The 20,250-nt window shown below is 38.2% G+C and overlaps 3 protein-coding genes, 1 long non-coding RNA gene and 1 other non-coding gene across 16 annotated transcripts in view; 2 read left to right on the top strand and 3 right to left on the bottom strand.

The window, feature by feature from the left end:
• The window catches only part of ptk2aa (protein tyrosine kinase 2aa), a 68,854-nt gene extending 66,834 nt beyond the window's left edge, over positions 1-2,020 (top strand). For all 9 annotated transcript variants that reach the window (XM_042434741.1, XM_042434748.1, XM_042434746.1 and 6 more), the window contains one exon: positions 5-2,020. In XM_042434741.1, the coding sequence (XP_042290675.1) occupies positions 5-131 (127 nt within the window). In that variant the 3' untranslated portion in view covers positions 132-2,020. The remainder of the gene's footprint in view (positions 1-4) is intronic.
• Positions 2,021-2,518: 498 nt separating this feature from the next.
• On the top strand, positions 2,519-15,214 carry LOC121912884. 3 transcript variants are annotated; one of them, XR_006100171.1, is made up of 5 exons: positions 2,519-3,005; positions 3,630-3,692; positions 3,767-3,836; positions 14,795-14,852; positions 15,125-15,214. It is a non-coding gene; the product is annotated as an uncharacterized LOC121912884 (long non-coding RNA). The 3 variants fall into 3 exon arrangements; XR_006100170.1 differs by lacking the exon at positions 2,519-3,005 and adding an exon at positions 3,317-3,423; XR_006100172.1 differs by lacking the exon at positions 3,630-3,692 and having other exon boundaries at positions 2,521-3,005.
• Positions 3,290-3,362, bottom strand: trnav-cac. The gene has a single exon. It is a non-coding gene; the product is annotated as a tRNA-Val (tRNA).
• Positions 4,770-8,121, bottom strand: rplp1 (ribosomal protein, large, P1). Its single transcript, XM_042435408.1, has 4 exons — positions 7,910-8,121; positions 6,434-6,508; positions 5,403-5,514; positions 4,770-4,897 (listed from the first exon to the last, which is right to left on the bottom strand). The coding sequence occupies exons 1-4, from the start codon at positions 7,979-7,981 to the stop codon at positions 4,815-4,817; spliced, it is 342 nt and encodes a 113-aa protein (XP_042291342.1). The 5' UTR covers positions 7,982-8,121; the 3' UTR covers positions 4,770-4,814.
• Positions 8,801-20,084, bottom strand: clptm1l (CLPTM1 like). 2 transcript variants are annotated; one of them, XM_042435407.1, is made up of 18 exons: positions 19,725-20,079; positions 17,819-18,044; positions 17,585-17,679; positions 16,608-16,797; positions 16,205-16,404; positions 16,034-16,112; positions 15,353-15,470; positions 15,135-15,229; positions 14,751-14,835; positions 13,692-13,795; positions 13,324-13,389; positions 12,763-12,813; positions 12,289-12,371; positions 12,133-12,167; positions 11,933-11,988; positions 11,625-11,669; positions 11,297-11,412; positions 8,801-11,196 (listed from the first exon to the last, which is right to left on the bottom strand). In XM_042435407.1, the coding sequence occupies exons 2-18, from the start codon at positions 17,981-17,983 to the stop codon at positions 11,112-11,114; spliced, it is 1,668 nt and encodes a 555-aa protein (XP_042291341.1). In that variant the 5' UTR covers positions 17,984-18,044; positions 19,725-20,079; the 3' UTR covers positions 8,801-11,111. The 2 variants fall into 2 exon arrangements, with proteins under 2 accessions (XP_042291341.1, XP_042291340.1); XM_042435406.1 differs by having other exon boundaries at positions 15,135-15,470; positions 19,725-20,084.
• Between the last annotated feature and the right edge of the window lie 166 nt (positions 20,085-20,250).

The raw sequence follows: 20,250 nt of genomic DNA, 5'->3' as shown, positions 1-20,250 counted from the left end.
ACAGTTTACAAAAGGACTACAAGAAACAGATGCTAATGGCAGCTCACGCCCTCGCAGTCGACGCCAAGAACCTGCTGGACGTCATTGACCAATCGCGACTCAAGATGATCACCCAGACCCACCCACATTAGCACAGGATCCAATCAGGCTGGGAGTTTCTGCCGCAGCAAATCCAAAAATACGGGACACAGACAGGAGGAGGAGGCGCGTTGCTGCGGAGACGGAGAGTGCAGTAGCTTCTTAGCCAATCACATAGAGAATCGACTGATGGACAGCAGACGTGACTGACTGAAACAATCAGCTCCCTCCTTTCCTCCCTCAAACATTCATCGCTTCCTTTTCTCTCTGCGGCGACGGTCACGTTTTTGGTCAATCTTGTGTTGTTTTGTACTTTTGTCGCATTATTTGCTTTTGTATCCAGAAAACAACGCTCTTCGTTCTCCCATCACGTATCCTCAACGATTAGTTTAAAAAAAAAAATCACCCGTTACACCTTTTTTAATCTTTTGAAAAAAGTGAATTTAACAACGGAGGACTGCAGCATCCGACGCCGAGATTCGAGGTTCAGTTTCATCGAGATGCTGTTGACGTTTTTAATGGCTCACTTGAAGGACGGCGGAGATGTTTTTGGTGAATGGACACATCAGTATAACGACGAACACTGTCCACATATGCAGGATATAAGAACTGGAACTGAAGAGCCAGATTGAGGAGGATAATGAAGATGATATGATAATGTCGTTGTTTAAACATGCTTTTATATCATTATTAATTATTATTATTACTATTTCCAGTATGTCTCGTTGTCTCTATCTCAGTTTCTCAGTCTTCCTCTTTAAAAAAAATTGGTGAGCAGCAATGCTTGATTTACAATACAGCTGCTCATAGATGTCATAATTTCATCTCTTCTCATCCTGTCTCTAGGTCTTTCTATCTCAGGCATCAGGAGATGGCATAAAAAATGAAACTATGTAAGAACTAAATGTCTTTTTATGGAAAAAAATATATATAAAAGCTGCCACAGGCCACTTTTTAAGTTAACTACATAGTAAATATACAAAGAAGCTATATTTTTAACACGTTTCTGAGGCATGAATTGTCAGTGAATAAGGGAGAGGGATGAACAGGGGGAGAGCGAAGGGACGGAGAGAAGGAGGTGGAGGTGTTAATTATACTGTACAGGAGGTCGCCCTGTGCCAAATGAACTGCAATTGACTAAAAAAAAACATTTTACTTAGTGTTCTGAAAGCGCTTTACTCAATAATGATTTTTTTCCCCCATTTTTGGCAAAAGTTTCTTTCATAATGTAAAAAAAAAAATTCAGATGGTTACTTTATCGCTTAGCTTTGTATATTGAAGCCAAATGTGTTGTTGCGCCAGTCATGTTGTGAGTTTCTTCTGTTCTCTTTGTCTTCACACACACTACAAATCAGATTTCCTACAGTTTGCTCGATTTTCAGGGACACTAAAATATTTTTTCTTTTTTCTTTTTTTTTAAACAAATGCTGGTTCATATTTAGAATCCAAACCATTGTGGAAGCATTAATAATACATTGCTAGTATTTATTAGGTGAATCACAACTGCAGTTTGAGGAGTGTGCGACTGACTGCATCTATTAATTAGCAACCTAAACACCTCTCAAAACCAGGAAACATTAAATTTCTGTTTATTAAATTATGGGTTGGCAGCCCAAAATGGGGCAAAGGCCTTGTTCGCGGGGTCTAGGGTTGATTTAAAATGTCTCTCTGTATCTTAAACTCTCTCCTTATCTTCAGTCTTCCTGTTTTCCTCCCCTATCTTTCTATTATTTATAACTTTCTCTTTCTTCCTCTTTCTGCTGTACTCTTAACAATTCTCTCTTCCTCTGTTATCATCCCTCCCCTCAGCTCTGTCTCCCTCTCTGATTCTCTCTCCATTCCACTGTTCACTCTCCGCTGAGGTGAGCAGTATTCTCAGGAAGGAGTCACATGTACAGTTGCTAAACCAAGCAAATAAAAATACACTGTTATCATCAAGAAATACTGTTTGTCATCTTTATTTTGTGAGCCTGTTTCTTACCTTAAAAGCACAATATTCACACAAAGGACTACACCTGCCAGTCTGGATCAAGGTAAAGCACCCAGCGTTCATTCTCAATCATTTAAAAAAAAAAAAAAAAAAAAAAAAAAGCTTATTTGCCACTAAATATATTTTAATTTTGGCTATTCAGAATGAGATAATTTGTGAGCAGGTATGTACAGTCAGGATTACATTAACCACAGGCCACATTTACTGTCACGCACTTCTATATATTAACATGCAGGACAAATGTTATGTTTACAGTAACTAGATTTAAATGCAGGATATAATTCAGGAAGCTAAAAATGGTTTAATAATACGGAATAAAACATTAAAGCACATTCTATGTTTGGAAACTGACCTCACTGGATGGGTGAGTATGAAATGTAAATGCTTGGAAACAGTGTGTGGAAAAAAAAGCCTTCCACGGGGTGAACTTATTACCTGGAGCTTTCAACTCCAACAGGTGAGGATGACCGTGAGATGCTGTTTAAAGCAAGTATACAAGTACATCAAACATTTAAGTTGTCTGCTAAACCTGGTTATTGATAGTGATTAGTTAGCGTTAAAGGTCAAAATTAGCGCGGAGAGGAGATAAAATGCGGCATAAATGTAGGAAAATGTCACAGTTTCCTGCTAAGGGCATTTTTGTTTCACATTTGACATTTTGTTAGTTACGGAAGCCGAGAACGGTCGTGCTTGCAATTATTTGGCCGTTCTCAGCTTCCGTAGTTAATTTTACGCTCCTGTTTTTTAGCCGTTAGATACCACTGATAGAATTAGCCTATATGCTAATGATGCTAACAGGTGAACTTCGGGTGTTTTGCTATGATGAATGCTCACAGTTCCGTAGAAATTTCACAGTTGGCGCTTCAAATTTAAGATAAAGATTTACGCGGTGAAATACGAGAGGAAACTTGACTCATATTCACAAAAGATTTTACATGTAAGTTCTGTAAGGATGTACCGACGCCGGTTGGCGCGTGCTAAATGAATTCATAGAACACACCAACGACGTCAGGGCACTTTTCTCTGTATTTTCTTATGTGTGTGTGTTTGTAAGGGTTAGGCAAGTGGTGGTTATTGTTTGTGTAGGTCTCCAGGAAATGAATGTAAGTCTATGAAATGTCCCCAAAAGTGACCAAGGACAACCTGTCTGTGTGTGTGTGTGTGTGTGTGTGTGTGTGTAGTTCGGGTTAGTGTGTGTTTGGCACTCAAAATGTGAAAACGTGTTTCCGCCCGGTTTCGAACCGGGGACCTTTCGCGTGTGAGGCGAACGTGATAACCACTACACTACGGAAACCTGTAATTATTTGTGTTGAGCCACATCAATTTAAAGGGATAATGTGCAGAAAAATTGTAGGGTATGTAATAGTGTTATTTTACGACATATTCAGAAGAGTGAGAGCTACCGACAGATCGTTACACATAGTAGATCCGGGAAACATTAGCTTCTAGGAGCTAAACCCCGCTAGCAAACACGCGGAGTCATTTTAAGTTTTCATGATTCTCATCGTTGCTTTCAAAGCACCGTGGGACCGTTATTCACTCACGTTCATAACTATTACAGGAGAGAGTGAAGATCTGTTGACTCCGACACAATTATACGGATGGATAGTAGAAAAGTCAAATGGTAAATCGATTTAAGTTTAATATTAAAATCAATTCTGACATACTACAGATCATGTACACTCCACTTTTCAACAGAGCGTCGAAACAGCGCCAACACCCCATTGACTCCCATATTGTGGCCGAAGACGGTATTGCAGCAAGCCTGGTAAGTGAAGCGTCCCAGTCTATTGGTGCAGAGAAGACGCGTGTTCGAGTTGAGTTTCATTCAAAGCAGCTTAAAAACTCCACCAAGCAAGGCAGAGTAGTTGATTATGATTATTACCCCCTAAAAGACAGAGTGAACCATAAACACGGAGAATCAGTTGCATATTTTTTCCTGGCAAAAACACTGCATCTTGTCGTGAGAGGACATTTCCAATTTAGAGCCTATGGTCGTTATTTTTTTTTTTAAAAAGTTCTTGCACACCATAAAGTCTTGATGACTGCAGGTGCGTTGGATCGAAAACTCTTTAATAGAAACCCAAACAATCATGCACTGTCCATCACTTGACCAAAATGTCGTGTTAAAGTGATTTCAAATGATGGAACAGGATTCTCTGGCTTTATTTTCAATCTGTAGCTTGTCAGGAAATCAGGAATCATTTTCAATTAGTGACAAATACAGTCAAGCATCAGTCTTAAGTCAACAACATACCAACCACAATTCAATGTATGAGTCAGTTTCATTACACCAGCAATAATGTGCTGCTCATCATCTCTCAAGTTGTGGCTTTAGATATTTTTGCAGCTTCAACACAACTGTCCCCGCTTTACAACACTTGTCCGTTTACCCAACTTCTGCTCCGTTCTCATTAATGTATGTCCCACTACAATTTGCTCTTGTGCCACTCATCCACAAAAAAAAAAAAAAAAAAAAAAAAAAAAGGTACTCAGCTCATGTTCACCAACTTTATTATAAGATACAATTTAAAGATGCATCAGCCACTTGCAGTTGAATGTCCCAAAGTCTGTTGATGGAAAAGTTGAATCGTCTATTGTTGCTGCAACATGTTAAAATTATATTTGTAGTAACGGGTGATGTTTGTGTCTTTACCAGAGTATCATGGGGGAGAACAATAAGAGTCAGACAAGTCAGCCATCATTTTTTGTACTTTTATTGTGTTTTCTTAGAAAAACAGCTGTTTTAATCGAAGAGACCGAAGCCCATGTCGTCGTCGGACTCCTCAGACTCCTCCTTCTTCTCTTCCTTCTTCTCCTCCTCCTTGGCTGTAGAGGCAAACAAGATGGTTCATGGTTAACAAATTTTGCAGATTTCACATGCTAGCTTTTGCAGTCAAAGCTATTTTACAGCATTAAGCCTTCAACCAAAAAGATGAGATCAGCTTTTCACAAAGACTTAAAAAGAGCAGACAGGTTTTCTCTCTTAATATAAAGAAAAGTTTACTATGTTTGCATCACTTGGAGTGGATGACCTTAACCAGTACTTCATTTTACACAGCCACTTTAGTAACCAACTGTCCCCATCTCTACACCTCCAGTGGGCGAGGAATTTGCAATCAAGGCCTTGACCTGCCTGAATTCATGTCAACTAAAATATTTAATCTTTGTTCAGCTCACACCTACAAAAACCTCTTGCAGTCTGTAATTATACCAAGTATATCCATTCTACTTCTGATGTGACACAAACAATGACAATTTCCTACAGAGTGTCAGTTAAGTTCCTCTTAAACTCTCCTCCAATCAAAATCAGATAGATGTTAAATTTATTTACCTGGGGCGTCTCCGGCAGCGGCAGCACCTCCAGCAGCAGGGGCTCCAGCTGGAGCTCCACCTCCGGCTCCGACGTTGCAGATCAGGCTGCCGATGTCAATGCTGGACAGAGCCTACAACACAAACATTCACATTAAATGCTTGCTATGGAGACTGATGCACAGACCTAGATCATTTCAAGACATAACACTATTGAGCTTGTGTACAGTACAGGTCTGTGCTATTAAGTTACATTGAGCAAACTGCCTCAGTAACTGTTGCAGTAGTGTCAGCAAACAGTACCTGAGTAAAACTGAAATACCAACACAATTCACCACAGTAGTAAAATGCGCTACACAGACCATTTACAAACTAGTTTAAATTTAATATGTACCACCTGTGCTTCAGCCATGTTTATTTGTCATAAGGTTTGAGCATCTGACACTCTACATACCAATCTTTCTACTGCTCAATTCACAGTAAGCTGATGTCAAACCCACTTAAACCTTTAACTTAAATAAATGGCAGATAAATTTTTTTTTAAAAAAGCATTTCAAGTGTGAACACAGCCCCATAACGAGTTCCACTAAGTACAAAACCACATCACATTCAGACATGATGATTAGCTACCACTGTACAATACAAACACATTTGAGTCTTCTGCTCGTCTACAGCCAAACCTTTATAGTTAATACAGCATTCATAGTTGAACTGATCAAATGTAAACCCAAAGACAGCACTTCTAGTCTATGGACAAATTTCAGAGCAGCTCACTCCAGCTGAAACCTGACTGAAGGCGACTCCAAACTAATAGTCCAAGCTTGTCTCTATTTTACTGAGTACAGCAGTAGCATCTCAGATTCTACTGTTGACATTCAGAAAAGGCACCAAAACTCCAGGAAAGTAACAAACTTATCTGAAAGTCCTCCAAGTTATAAACTCAGTATGTGCAACATCCCATGTGAAATTTCACAACTTTACTCTCCAGATCATCACAGATACAAGAGCAGTTTGTGTATCGTGTGTTGACAAGTGTGTGTGTCCATAACTCACCTTGGCAAACAGACTTGGCCAGAAGGGCTCAACAGTGACTCCAGCAGCCTTGATCAGAGCATTCAGCTTGTCCTCCTGCAGACACACAACACACATTGTTAGAAAAACATAATTCATTGATCTTGAGCTAGTACTGATTTAAGACATTACCAGTACAACTAAAACTATGACAGGGTAGGAAGAGATCTTAGTAATTTTTTTACAAGCTGAGGTTTTCCTACTACTACTTTAGATTAATACTTTAGAATCAGTAAATCAATAGACACGTTGATATGTTTATGTTTGCACATCATTGCAAACTGGATATATTTGGGTTTAAGTGTTGCTTAAGTGAAGTCATTTTCAGTCATTTTTCACTGTTATCTAACAAATTATAGACTAAAACCTATAAAGATTAGTATACAATTAATTACAGATTAATTGCTAGTGAAAATAAGCGTGTTGCCATCGTCATCTCATTGACAAACTACCATACATCCATCATTGAACCCCCCCCCATCCCCTCAACCCTCCATCCCTAATCCCTTCCTCAGGTCCCTTAACCCATCCATCATTAAACATCCCAGCTCTCATTCGTTATTCTCAATTAAACTATCTCCACTAAATCCATATTCTTGTTAGAGTGGTCTTGGTTAATGAAGTTTATGATGTTTGCACATCATTGCAAACCGCATATTTGTATTTTTAGCTGTTACTTAACTGAAGCTATTTTCTATAATTTTCAGTTATCTAACAAGTTACAGACTAAACCTGCAAAGATTAGTATACAATGAATTACAGGTTCATTGCAAGTGAAAAATAAGCGCGTGTTGCTGCCCTATTAGCGACGTATGTGAAGATGATTTATTAATTTCTACATGATGTCGCGTGCTGTGCCCTGATGATTTTCATTGGTGTGATGTTGTCAAGCATCCACGTGTACCCAGCTGTCAGGATAACACGAGACAACCAGCTGTGCTGTTGTGATAAATGAACTTGAAGAGCAGAACAAATAATGTGGAAAAGTTCTGTACTGAAGTTTACAAAATGCATAGTTATAATTTCTGAAAGTTAACGCTGGACTGATGTGCTGTTTAAGCTAGCACCTCTCTCTGAGTGAATAGGGAATATTAAGACTTGTATTGAGTATTGTATTGAATTATATTATTTAACACATGTGATTAGTGACGTCCCCTGAAGGCAAACTGTAAGTTTAATTCATGAATGTCACAATTCAGACACTTGTTGCCCTGGTAATAGAAACGTGGCCTAACATTAGCAACCAGCATGCCGCCATTTTAGCTGACAGATGGGATTGTTTTGACATCTACACACCTCAACTCTTATTATAGCGACATAATAGTGTCTTATTTTACCAATATAGCACCCGGTCTCTATATTTTTATTAGGAAGAGCTTCCTAGATCAGAGCAGAGCTCCGGAACGTCTATTAGGCTAACGCTAGCTGAACAGTGAGCGGGTGAACCGGGACACTTACGGTGACGGTGACTTCATCGTCGTGGAGGATCAGAGCAGAGTAAATGCAGGCGAGCTCGGACACGGAGGCCATTGTAGATGTTAGATTTTATACTTGTGGCGTCGGATGCCTAAATTTAACGGTGCTAGTCGCCGGATTGGGGGCCTTAGCTTCGGGTGAAGAACCAAGCACCTTAGGCACGTCAACTTCCTGCAGTGGAAAGGGAGGATAGAGGGCGGGAGCTTGGAATATATACTGTGCGTCGAATTGCGTGTCTGAAACGTCAGGACGCACACAAAATGACGACAGACGTCGCCCGTAATGAATGAATGGATTTTTCTGCTTAATTGATTAAAATTACACACAAACAAAAGCCTCGCTGCTACAGTTACGCACCGGAAAATGTAGTTGATTATTTTTTAAAATAATTTTCCCAATTTTTATCTTTATTTTAATATATTTCTTTCTTATAAGGGTATCTTTTATAAGGGTACCTTTTGTCAATTTCTATATCACTAATATATATATATATATTTTTTTTTTTTTCCTTCAATTTATTGTCTTTCATTTATATTTAAGTTTAAATACATGCTTTATATGTATGCTTGTATTTTAAATCAAAGTTAATATAAATTATTGTAATTTAGCAACAAGAACAAAAACAACAAAGTACAATATGTGCATAAGTTATAACAGGAAATCACTGAGTTTTAAATTGAATACTAGTTAGTATATATGATCCAAATATGGTGCATTAGACTTGTTGAAGGAGGTAACATGTTTAGAAATTTGACACTGTGTAAGCCTATATGCCTGCTTTGTCTAGTTCCTGCTGCTATAATCACTTGAAATCAAAACTGTGAAGAATATGTACCGATGACAAATGTCTGGAGGTTTTAAAATCACTTCAAATAACATGTTCAGTCAACTTTATTTACATTACAATAAGTAAACCATTTCAAGGCATATTTCTGGTGAATCTCTGCTGGCTGCATTTACACCGGAATAGAAAACCTGCGCTGATCTTTGTAGACAGACCTAATATATCCTCATATCTGAACATGAACTAGAACATAACACAACACAACAACAATCAAAATGTGACAAATGTGTGAATTCAGATGTAGTAATACTTTCTTTAAGTCATATCATTTATAATTTTGCTTCCCAGAATGTCAGTGTCTATTTAAAAACATCAAATGGACCATTTATGGTGAACGTATAAAGCTCACAAACAGTTCAAAGAATCACTCTCACATTTGGCACTAACATATTTTCTTGGCCCTGATATGTAAAAAAAAAAATAAAAAAATAAAAAAATACTCAAGCAGGTAAAACCACAAAACTAGACTGGATGGAAAGGACAATGTGGCTTTCAGTGGTATCCTTCTGTGTTACAGTGAAGCAAAATTCAGTATTATTTTAATGTGTAGACGGAGCAGGACGCTCAGACTGTTCAGCTCAACAGATTCTAGAACTTTCATCAGATTCTGGAATGCTTAGGCAATTTATATAGTCACCACGGCAACAAACCAGAATCTCCTCTTCTACTGCAGCTCAAGATTCTGGAATGTTCAAGCAATTCATTCAGTCACCATGGCAACAAATCAAGAATCTTCTATTTTGCTTCTACAGCAGCCATTAGATGTGGATAGGTGAAAATTACATTGTTAAAATTCTTAAAGTGATTTATTTGAAATTTCTGACACAAATTTCTGTCATTTTTAAGCCCCTTTTCAACAGGCAGGTTAAACACTCTGTCATTCTGGAATTTGTCCCAGAATTAACTTGCGTTTGTTTTGTCCACACGATAATTTAGGATAAACACTTTGAAATGTCTACATATTGATACTTTCTATAACAGGTAAATTGTTAACAGCCTTTTTAACAAGGATTTTTTTTAACATAATTTCATATGATTTCTAGAAAAGCACTCCATTTTTTATATTTTTTTTAACTGAGCCAATAACACATCCACTTATGTTTCAGTGCTGCCCAAATTTGCCTATTATATGAGCGTTACTGTAATTATCAGTTTCAAATCAATGTCAGATTTCATGTTTATGAAGTCATATGGAATAACAACATAGAAGTGCCTGAAAAAGTAAATGAATAAAGCTGCCTCCTCATGTCAGCCCTTTGTTCAAGGTAATTAAACCCATTTTTAGTGGATATAGTGCTATAATTTTTCAATGCACAGTATTTCTAGCCCTCTGCAGTCACACAGCCGGCTTCAGTTGCCCCTTGACATGAAAGCTAGCTTGTGTGATATACGGCAGGCGTAAAACAAGCAGCTGGATTATGTAGTCTTAAGGATATTTAATGAAGCCTCTCAGATTAACCAAGTAGCTCTTGTTTTGCGACTGCTAGATATATGTATTTAGAAATTAAGTTTCTCAAAGTGGTCTGAACCAGGCTCTCCTCAAAATGTACTCTGCCAGTTAACTGGAATTTGTAAACACAAATGATTAAAATGATAATAATCCCTTTTTGACATTGCAGTTAATATTCTGACAATACAATATTTACAGAGTTTCTCAGGAAGTGGTTTCAGCCTAAAACAGGAGTGCAATTCAATCTAATAAATCATGTTATACTCCTGCAGCTTAGCACAATTTACAAACACCCAAAGCTGGAAACCAAGGCTGAAATTGACCGTCAGTTATATTAACCGGATGGAGTTGTTCCAACAGATGAGGAATAGTGTTTGAAAAACAGGAAGAACGAAATTTATGGCACAGAATGCTCAAAGTTATCACCAATATTTACTATAGTAGAGTTACTGTAGTCATCAGTGTTTTGTTTTTTTTCATACCAAAAGTGAGCAGTGCCTTTTAAACTCAGGTCCATCCATTTCACACCGATCACTAACAAGTATTTTCAGGTTGTTGCATCGGTTTGAAAAAGATTACAGATTGATCTTATTGATCCTCCGGTCCAGTCACACACTGCAGAACAAACAAACAAAAACCCTCTCCGGACTGCAAATGGCAGAAAAACAGATGTTGACCTTTCAAAACACTTTGCACTATGGGATGGGATAAAAAAAAAAAAAAGTTGACAAACCACAAGGATGCGACTGGTCCATTTAAAACTAACTGACCAGAAACAAAAACATTTTTCCTGGTGCCTCTGGACGATTAAATGAGATGAAATCAGTAAAGACCAGCGGACAGAAGACAAAACCAGCAGATACCAAATAATGGAAGCTCGTCTTTCCTTTCTAGTCCTTGTGAGTCTTTCCTTTGGGTTTTTCATCGTAAGAAACTCCATATTCATTTACTCTCGTCTTGTCCACTGGGTAGAGCCTGACGATAGAGGGAGAGAGAAGCAGAGGGTTGATTATGTTTCATTGTAAACTCAGGAAATGAGCATCATGTGCATGTTTGTGTTTGCACGTGAGCGTACCATCTCTGGTAGAGGTAAATGAGAAACACAACATCATCTCTGAAACAGGCCAGTCTGTGAGATGTTGGCATGGTGATGATGAAGGCAAACACGTCGTCGATGAAGGTATTGAATGCCTGGAAACAATAAATAAACATTAATCTGTTAATTAAAAAACTAATAATCCCAGCACTAGTAAAGATATTCAGTGAATGTGACTAAGTATTTAGTGATTGATCAATCTGTAGGAATGAAACAACGCGCGTCTGAATCCAAAACTTCGTCCATTTGTTACCACGTGTTCATGAGCGAATCTAAGCAAATAACTGGAGCTGCTGTGTGTTCTCACCTTGTACATAAAAGCTTTCCAGGGCAGGTGGGCCACAGATTTCAGCTGTTGAACGAAGAATGGAGCAGGAAGTTAGTGAAAGTTTGAAATGATAAAAAAATAGAAGTTGAATCAAATACAGAGGATGATACTGATGGAGTTACGTTTCTAGTTTAACTCAAACATTTGCTCTTTTTTTTGGAGTGTCACCATCTTTCCCAGAAGTATGAATCAAAATTTGAGTCCTAAAGATACATATACTTTCTTTTTAAAATATTAGGAAACATAAAACACACACACACACAAACACACAGCATCTATGAACTGACCTTATAGTTGACAAAAAGTTGAGGAAGCATGAAGAGGAAGCCAAATGCATATACACCTGTAACGGTCAAAACGAGAAGAATTTATTGAGATTATTATGATTATGTTGGTAAAGCTTTTTATTTTCAATCAGATCCTGTAAATAAACAGCGACACAGATGTAACGATCTACTACTGTTTTATATATAGTCTTACAGCTTACCGTTCACCAAACTGTTGATCAACCATGAGTACCAACTAAAACATGAAGAGAGAAAGACAGTCAAAACAAGTAATACATGGAAAATTGATGACATCAGTATCAAATGAGTAGTTATCGTGTTTGTGTTTAAATGTTGTGCTTGTTATGAACACAAACCTCTTGTATCGTAGGTATATCAGAGCGTACACAGCACCTCCAATACAAAGCGGGTACAGGAGGTATGACAGATACTTCATGGCCTACAGAGAAACATAAAAACAGTCCAGTAAATGAATGACCTTATTATAAATCACATGAAAAATAGTATAACTATCTCAGTGGAACACACACTCACTTTTAGATACCATTATAAGGCTAAGATAAATGATGTTTTTGTGATTTGGGTGACCCTTCAAAGAATAAGTTATGTACTATAATGCTGCCCAAGGTGTCACAATTATAGCAAACATTCAGACTTTTTAAAAATGCTCGTCTCCACAATTTAAGGTGTCACTAGCGCACGCTTTGGTGCTCATATTATATTATTGATTGTTGTAGAAAGTAAGTGTAAAGTAGAAATGTGTCATCACAGCTGCTCTGTTAAGTGTTAGGTGTGTGTGTGTGTGTGTGAGTGAGTACACTGTGTCTCACCAGAGTATCGTACTCTTCTGTTCTCCTCTCCGATTCATCTAGTTTGCCGAACTGTGTTGCAGAAGAGAAACACACACGCAGATTTACATTTGGCACACGTCTCCTTAGAGTATAAAGCTGCAGTCACAAACAGTATTTGTTCAGTGTAGCATTATCCTCTTAAAGCCATAACAAGGCCTATCACTATATCCATCACAGTTATGGCATACTCACACTACTGAATCATAATATTTATTTAGTTTATTCATTCATCACAGCCTCAAAATGTGGCTGTAATTCCAGTTATCCGCTCTGCACTTTCATTTCAACTCACAGTCATTTAGGAGACAGCTTTATGACAGCAGCACGCAGAGAAAATAAATAAAATTTACTAATAGAAAGCCATGCAGCGAGAGGGAAAACCGTCCTGATGGTCCACATATCAATTCATTTACCATCAACCAGTAGTCAGACACTGCAGAGCATCCTACACAGGCTTGATATGATTTATACTGAGTGCTTATAATACATGGCAGGTAATAAAAAATGAGATTTTCCAGTGACACACACACACAAACCTACCAGGAACGTTGGTTTGCCTCCTTTCCAGAAAACCTGAATTTTAAAGGCCTTCTTCACTTTCCATACCTGCAACAATAAAAAATCCCCACAGATTGATCAAAGACAGTGAGTCAGAGTTATTTATTAGACTCAATCGCGGTTAAATTATCATATCTACCATATGACTGAAAATATTTCCAAATTCAAGTTTTTAAGAATGGCATTACATGAGTTTAAAGTGAGGGAAAATATGATAAAAATAAGTTCTCTTTTCACAGACATCACAAAAGCTTTTATTCTAAACAAGGGTGAATGACTGTATGTGGGCTTGTGTGTTTATGTGCACTTCAAAGTGCTTTTGTGTGCGTTTCCACTGTATTTGTCCTTACCTCAATGATCGAGCCAATGCCAGCAGGTATGAGGACAAGCAGGCTGGTCTGCTCATCAAACAGGTAGAGGAAAATCACTATGGTGCTGAAACACCGCCAAAGCACTGGAAGACAAAACATAAAATGTGATACTGTAGCGGTCTCTTCTCAGGTTACTGAATCTGATTCTGGTGAATCATTTGGTTCAGATTACAATCAGATTTTCTCTAGATAGCATTTCTGTGATTTTCCACTATTAAGCTGTGTCACTCAGTTCCAGTACGGGATAGAGGTCCAACAGAACCATTAAAAAACCAGAATCAACCAGAATACTGCACATGTCGTAGCATGTGCTTTTGTTTATACTGCTGCAGGTGAAATATTCAACAACAGTATTTTGCACGACTCTTTCCGTTACCTGTCAGCAAGCATGCAGAGCGTCTCTAACTCTGTTTCTCTTTTTAATAAATCTGAGAATGTAAAAGTGAACAGAAAGAAGCACAATGCAACAACTGGCCACCCAGTAGTCCAGATTCACCGATTATGCCTGGTTTCTTATAGATTCACTTGTATGTTTTACATACTGTTCATGGTCTATTTAATCAGTCAAAATAAACATATAGCATGCAGGTAAATCTCTATTCAGGCTTTTCCATCTTTGTAATCTGCTTTACATTTATTCCCTGTCTGATATTGTGTATTGCATTGTTTGAATAGTGTACTAGAAGGCAGAATATGGCATGTTTATTAATTATTCTTCTTTTAGGTTTCCATTAGCTTCCACAAAGTGGTTGCTAGTCTTCCTGGGGTTCACACAAAAACAGAAACAATAAAACAAACAATTTAAAAAAAATTACAGTGATCAATAAAACATGAAAAAGCAAAACAAGCCAAATATAAGACAATGAAAGTGAAATAACTCAACATATTAAAAAGGTAGACAATAAAAAAGAAAGACAACATTGTAAACAAAAATAAGTAGAAACAAAAAACAATAATAATCAAAAAGGTTACAAAACCACAATAACTGAAAGTAACATGTCAGCAGAGAGTAAAGCTGTGTTCTGTTATGTTGTTTACCTGCTTTGCTTGACATTCCCACCATGCTTTTCTTCTGTTTCCAGAAGCTGATGTCATTCTTGAAGGCCAGGAAGTCAAAGAGGAGCTGCAAAACATGACAGAGTGAGTTTTCTGTCAGTTACAGTTTATTGTTCATAGTTTTATTATCTCTACACCTGTGGACACTTTTGTCCAGAGCAATGTACAAATGAGGTAAACTGCAAGCCACAGTAGATTAAGGAGAAGCCTAAACACTCCACGTTCCAGCTGACATAAGTGCGGGTGCATGAACATTTAAGTGCCTAGCAGCTTTTTACAAACACGTTACCTAAAGCAGACAGTACGTAGACTCATCGCTTGCGTAACTGTTTACACTGTATTTAATGGCTCTGCAGTCAGACTTACATGGAAGGCGGCTACAAAGAAAGTCAGAGCCAGGAAGTACAGGTTGGTATCCACAAAGATCCCTTTAATCTCATCAGCATCCTTCTCGGTGAAACCTGCAGCACACATGGACATAGACGGACACATGATATTAGGAGGGAACGGCTCCTGGACAGAACTGTGTTTAAGTGTGCGGGTGAGAGAAAGAGAAAGAGAAAGAGAGAGAGAGAACGTCATACCAAACTGCTGCAGAGAGTAAACAGCGTCTTGCATGTGGATCCAGAATCGCAGTCTTCCCAGAGAAATGGAGTCATAGGAAATGGTCAGAGGAAGCTCCATGGAGGTACTGTTGATCTCCTACAAACACACACACACACACACCAACATACTTTTGTCAGTTCATCAAAAAAGGATTTTTTTTTCTATAATGAGTTTCTAAGGTATTTATTCAGACACACATTAATATTCTGGTTCCATGCTCTTAAAAGTCTACAAATCAGACTTTAATCGTCATTTACAATAGGTTTAATGATGTCTTAACACCAGTAAGGTATAATCATCCATACACTGCTTTTTGTAAAGGTTCCTTTCCTTGTTTTTTTCTGTATTTCGCTGCATCTCTGTGATATTCAGCTCAGACTAGGTTTGGCTTTAAATTATTCTGAGGCAGGAAACAATTCACAGCTCAGGTCACTGGAAACAAATCAGATAATCAGATGCCCAGGTCATCATAGCAGCCTTGAATCATTGGGTTATAGTATAACTGTTTGCACTCTTCCTCTAAAAGAGTTCAAATGGAAGATGAATTTAATGCATTTGAAAATCTGCCACAGGGAAACTATCAGTTCCAGAAGATTACATAATATACTTAAAAGTAGTAAGTATATTATGTAATAATATATTTAAAAGTGAAAGCTTACCACGAGGTCCTTGACCCGGTTGCTGAGCTCATCAACAAAAAGCAGAGGTAGATACACCATCTTCTTATTATTTTGGAATCTGAAACATAAGACAAACAAAAAAAAAATCCTCTGATCAACTCTTGATCTTAAATGAACAAGAAAAACATGCCCAGATCAACAGTATCTTACACTCTGAGGTATCTGTGGACGTCGCTTGGCAGATATTCTCTGTCAAACAGGAAGTGGTCGCCGACAATGTTGAGCGTGAGGCGGGTGCGCCAGTGGGAAACTGGGTGATCTGATGTGGAAGTGGGTCCGCTTCCAGCACCTTCTCCTGCTGCAGGATTACCATCACTCTGTTTCTTCTGCTGGGCCTCGTCTTTCTGACCCTGTCAAGTACGAAGACAAGTACATAGAGAGAATAAATCATTCTTTTTTTGAGGTTAAGTACCTAATGTCCTACATGTTATGTTCTGATAATGATGATAATAGAGTGTATTTCTAGAAGATTTAAAAAGATCCCACTGTGGGCCTGAGCTTCTCAATGTTCCCGTGTCATTTCTGAAAACATGATCATTTTCAAAACCCTTACCTGTGTTTGATCCTCTCCGGATATCAGAGAGATCTCAGGCGGTTTAGGGACCATGTATGTGGTGAGCTGAGCCACCAAGTGGACCTGTCGCGGATCCTGCCATGGAGTGAAACCAGCTTGGTGGACGAATATTAGTGCATATAAAGTGCCGTTGTTACGGGTCTTCTTAGGTAGGGAGACATTGACTATCCTGGAAGAAACAGAGAGACACACAATCAAACACGCCATCTTGTTACCGCTGTACAGGATTTTCAGGATTACAATAAGGCCAGATGAATCTAAACCCAACCTGGAATTACTGTGATGGGCAGTTTCTATATACTGTGGGCCTGGTTTATTAATGGTTTATAATGGTTTATTTTTTAATATACTGTATATCAGAATGTGTCTCATGTTTTTTGTCATTTATTCTTTTTTACTGCATTTGTTTTCTACTTTTAACAGTGTCTTCTCTGCCGCTTTATTGTTGTTTTTGTTGTTGTATGTAACTTCTTTTTGCCAACTTGTTTACCTTTGTAAAGCGTCTTTGAGTGCCTTTAAAAATGCTGTATGAATAAAATGTATTATGTTTTCTTCTGCATGCATCACACTAATGATTAACTTCATGGTAATATTAACTATACTATCTGACAAACCCAGAAATATCAAAAGGCATTTAATACCTCACTTTGTAACAGTTAAATGAATGTAGGCAGCACAACTATTATGACATTCTCATTTAATTAATGATATTTTTTAAATATTTTTTATATTTTAATCTGAATAACCGTTGGGTTATTTCAGTAATAAACTGCGAGAGCTGATAAACTGTGTTTAAGTTCAGAGTCCATCAACTATTTTACAACCTTGAATCTGACTTAACCAATCAGATCTGTCGACAAGAAACAATTCATTTTATAAGGTTCCTTACAACACTATTGTATTTTTTCTATTTATTTATTTATTTATTTATTACAAAAAGCAATAATCCCACTAACCTCTCAAACTTGCTGTTGACATCAAAGTCTTCCTCTTTGTGGATCAGAGTATGTCCTCCCTCTGCGTTGGGACGCAGTGCAGTGTAGATACTCAACTGGTAGACAGAGAGAGATATTACAGATACTGATGGAGGGAAATGTGTAACACAATCTGCACAATATCATGACTGTATAAAACCAAACCACCCGCAGAGACAAGTGAATTCAATATCCTTCATATTTGGCATCACTGACCTGTAGTTTCGGGTTCCCTGCCAGGAAGGGTGTGATACAGTTGTCACCTTTGGGGCTGTCGCAGGGTTTGGTGTACACTATCCCGTACATCACCCAGCAGGTGTGGAGCACGTACACCACAAACACCCCTACGATCAGACTGGTGAACGATGTTTTCAGGAACATGATGCAAGCGTTGTCTCGTTGCGTTGACTCCCACGGCTAGCTGAGGAGCAGGGCCATATGTCTGCAAATGAGTCATAGACAGAGGGGTTAGTGTGGAGTAGAGAGTGTAAGTATTTGTTCATCAGTTGGCAGCGGCTTCTCTTATCTCTGGCTGATTAATAACTGGTCATCTGAGAAATTAAATTACACTCCACGGCCGAAAGTATGCAAGTACCCAAATAATACACCCTTACATGGTTGTTGAAGATCTAATTTCCAAATCGGGCATTAATCGCCTCCTCTCTTCTAGTCTTTTCACAAGATTTTGGAGCCTGGCTGCCGGTATTTGCTCCCGTACAGCCACAGGAATTTTGGGAAATAAGGCCAACTACCAAAGGTGTTAAAAGGGGTTGAGCTCATGGCTCGGTGTTGGCGAATCAAGTTCCTCCACACCTAACTAGGAAAATCATTCCTTTATGGTTTTGTGCATGGGGGCATTTTCATGTCGAAACAAGAAAAGAACCTTCCCCAAACTGTTCCCACAAAAATAGAAGCACACTAACAGAGCTGCAATGAGTAGTCAGTTCATCTATTTGTCCATCAAAAGATGGTTGATCATTGATTATTCATTTCAATCATTTTTGAAGCAAAAATGCCAAACGTTCTTTGGTTCCGACATCTCAAATGTGACGATTTGCTGTTTTTCTTTGCAATACATGATAGTAAATTGACTATGTTTAGGTTTTGGACTGTTAGAGGTCCAAACTCCAGCAACACTTGTTGTATAATGAACTTCTTTCATTAAGGTCTGGCTGAAGGCCACACACTGGTCTCATACTGAATTTGTTCTTTATACTACTAGTATTGCTGGGTTTTTGTTACCTCTTCAGCCTTCTTTCCTTTTCCCATGCACCTTAGAGGTGGGTGTAGTTGTGCCAGAAATCCCTACTCTGGTTTCGGATTGTTTGTCAGACAAAACAAACAAATTGAAAGACATCACTAAGGGCTCTGTGAAATAGCCAATGCCACTTTTTCCACTACTTTTTTAACATTTCATTGAGTAAATGATGAATTTACAAAATAATAAGAATATCAATTAAAATAACTATAACATATCTATTAAAATCTTGGACAACATGCTTGAGACAAGTCTTTTCTCTCTTTTGTGTCAAAGCAACAATCAATTTGTAAAGCCTATCAATAAGTACAAGATATAACAGGCCGAGAACATTTGTCAGAACCTGCTCCTCTGGTTTTGTCATTGTTGAATTTTATATCCAGAGAGCTGAAGTGAAAGATGAATGACAGCAGGGCCTCATCTCTGGACATAACATTAGAAAGGGGAAGTAGCTGATAGGAATACAGGTCTTATTGTGAACAGGGCGGCCAGTTATTGACAGGAATGTCACACTTCCACATCTACCACATTGATACATTTGCCTGCTGATAAATAGAAACCACTTATTTGCTGTTTGTGGTAATTTACCACCATTTGATTGTTGATAGACTAGAGGCAATTTAAAGCCATTTAACTTGCTTAAACTAGACGAGACAATTGCTATCAAGTTGTCCATATGTTTGCTAATCACGATCAAAATATTTATTTTCTGATTTTTCTTTAAAGTCTGCTGTCTTCAACTCATCTCACACAGTGTCACTGTTGCCAATTTTGAAGCTTTTATACTTTTGTTTCTCTCATAACTCGTTGCATCTCATAAACCGTGTAATAAAAGTAATATGCAGACATTAAGGTGAAACAAACCGGTGACAGGACACTCTCAGCTGGATCATCGGCTGGCTCTCCGTCCGTTCACGTTACACATCCTGCAGGCTTGTTAAACGTGACATCGTTTATCTAAATCCGTCCGCCGTTTTTATCTGAAGTGTTGCTAGCACGCCTGGCCTCTCCATTCAGGGTGGGAAAAAGACGTAACTGTCGAAAAAAAAAAGTTGTCAGCTATAAGCGTGAGGTGGATCTATAATATTTCCGCCATTCACTTCCTGGTTGGTTTCTTTGATGGGATTTGGCAGGCTGGTAACGCGAGACTTGAGGTCACTATGAGAACACCAGCCCACCAGCCTTACTTTTTTCCAGTCTATGCTTTTCATGGATGCATAAAGAGATGTATATGTGTAGATGTATAAAGAGATGTATAAAAAAGTTCTTTTTATACATCCATGATGCTTTTTTCCCACCCGCATTCCGCTAAGACCCGCCCTACTCTGCCTCTGGTTGGCCAGTGCTCGTTGCCTTCGTTGGTTAGATTGGTTAGATTGAGGCATGAGGC

The sequence above is a fragment of the Thunnus maccoyii genome, chromosome 15 (genome assembly GCF_910596095.1).
Source record: "Thunnus maccoyii chromosome 15, fThuMac1.1, whole genome shotgun sequence".
NCBI classification, from domain to species: domain Eukaryota; kingdom Metazoa; phylum Chordata; class Actinopteri; order Scombriformes; family Scombridae; genus Thunnus; species Thunnus maccoyii.
The sequence above is the reverse complement of the archived record's forward strand: the minus strand, read 5'-3'. Positions and strand labels throughout refer to the sequence as shown.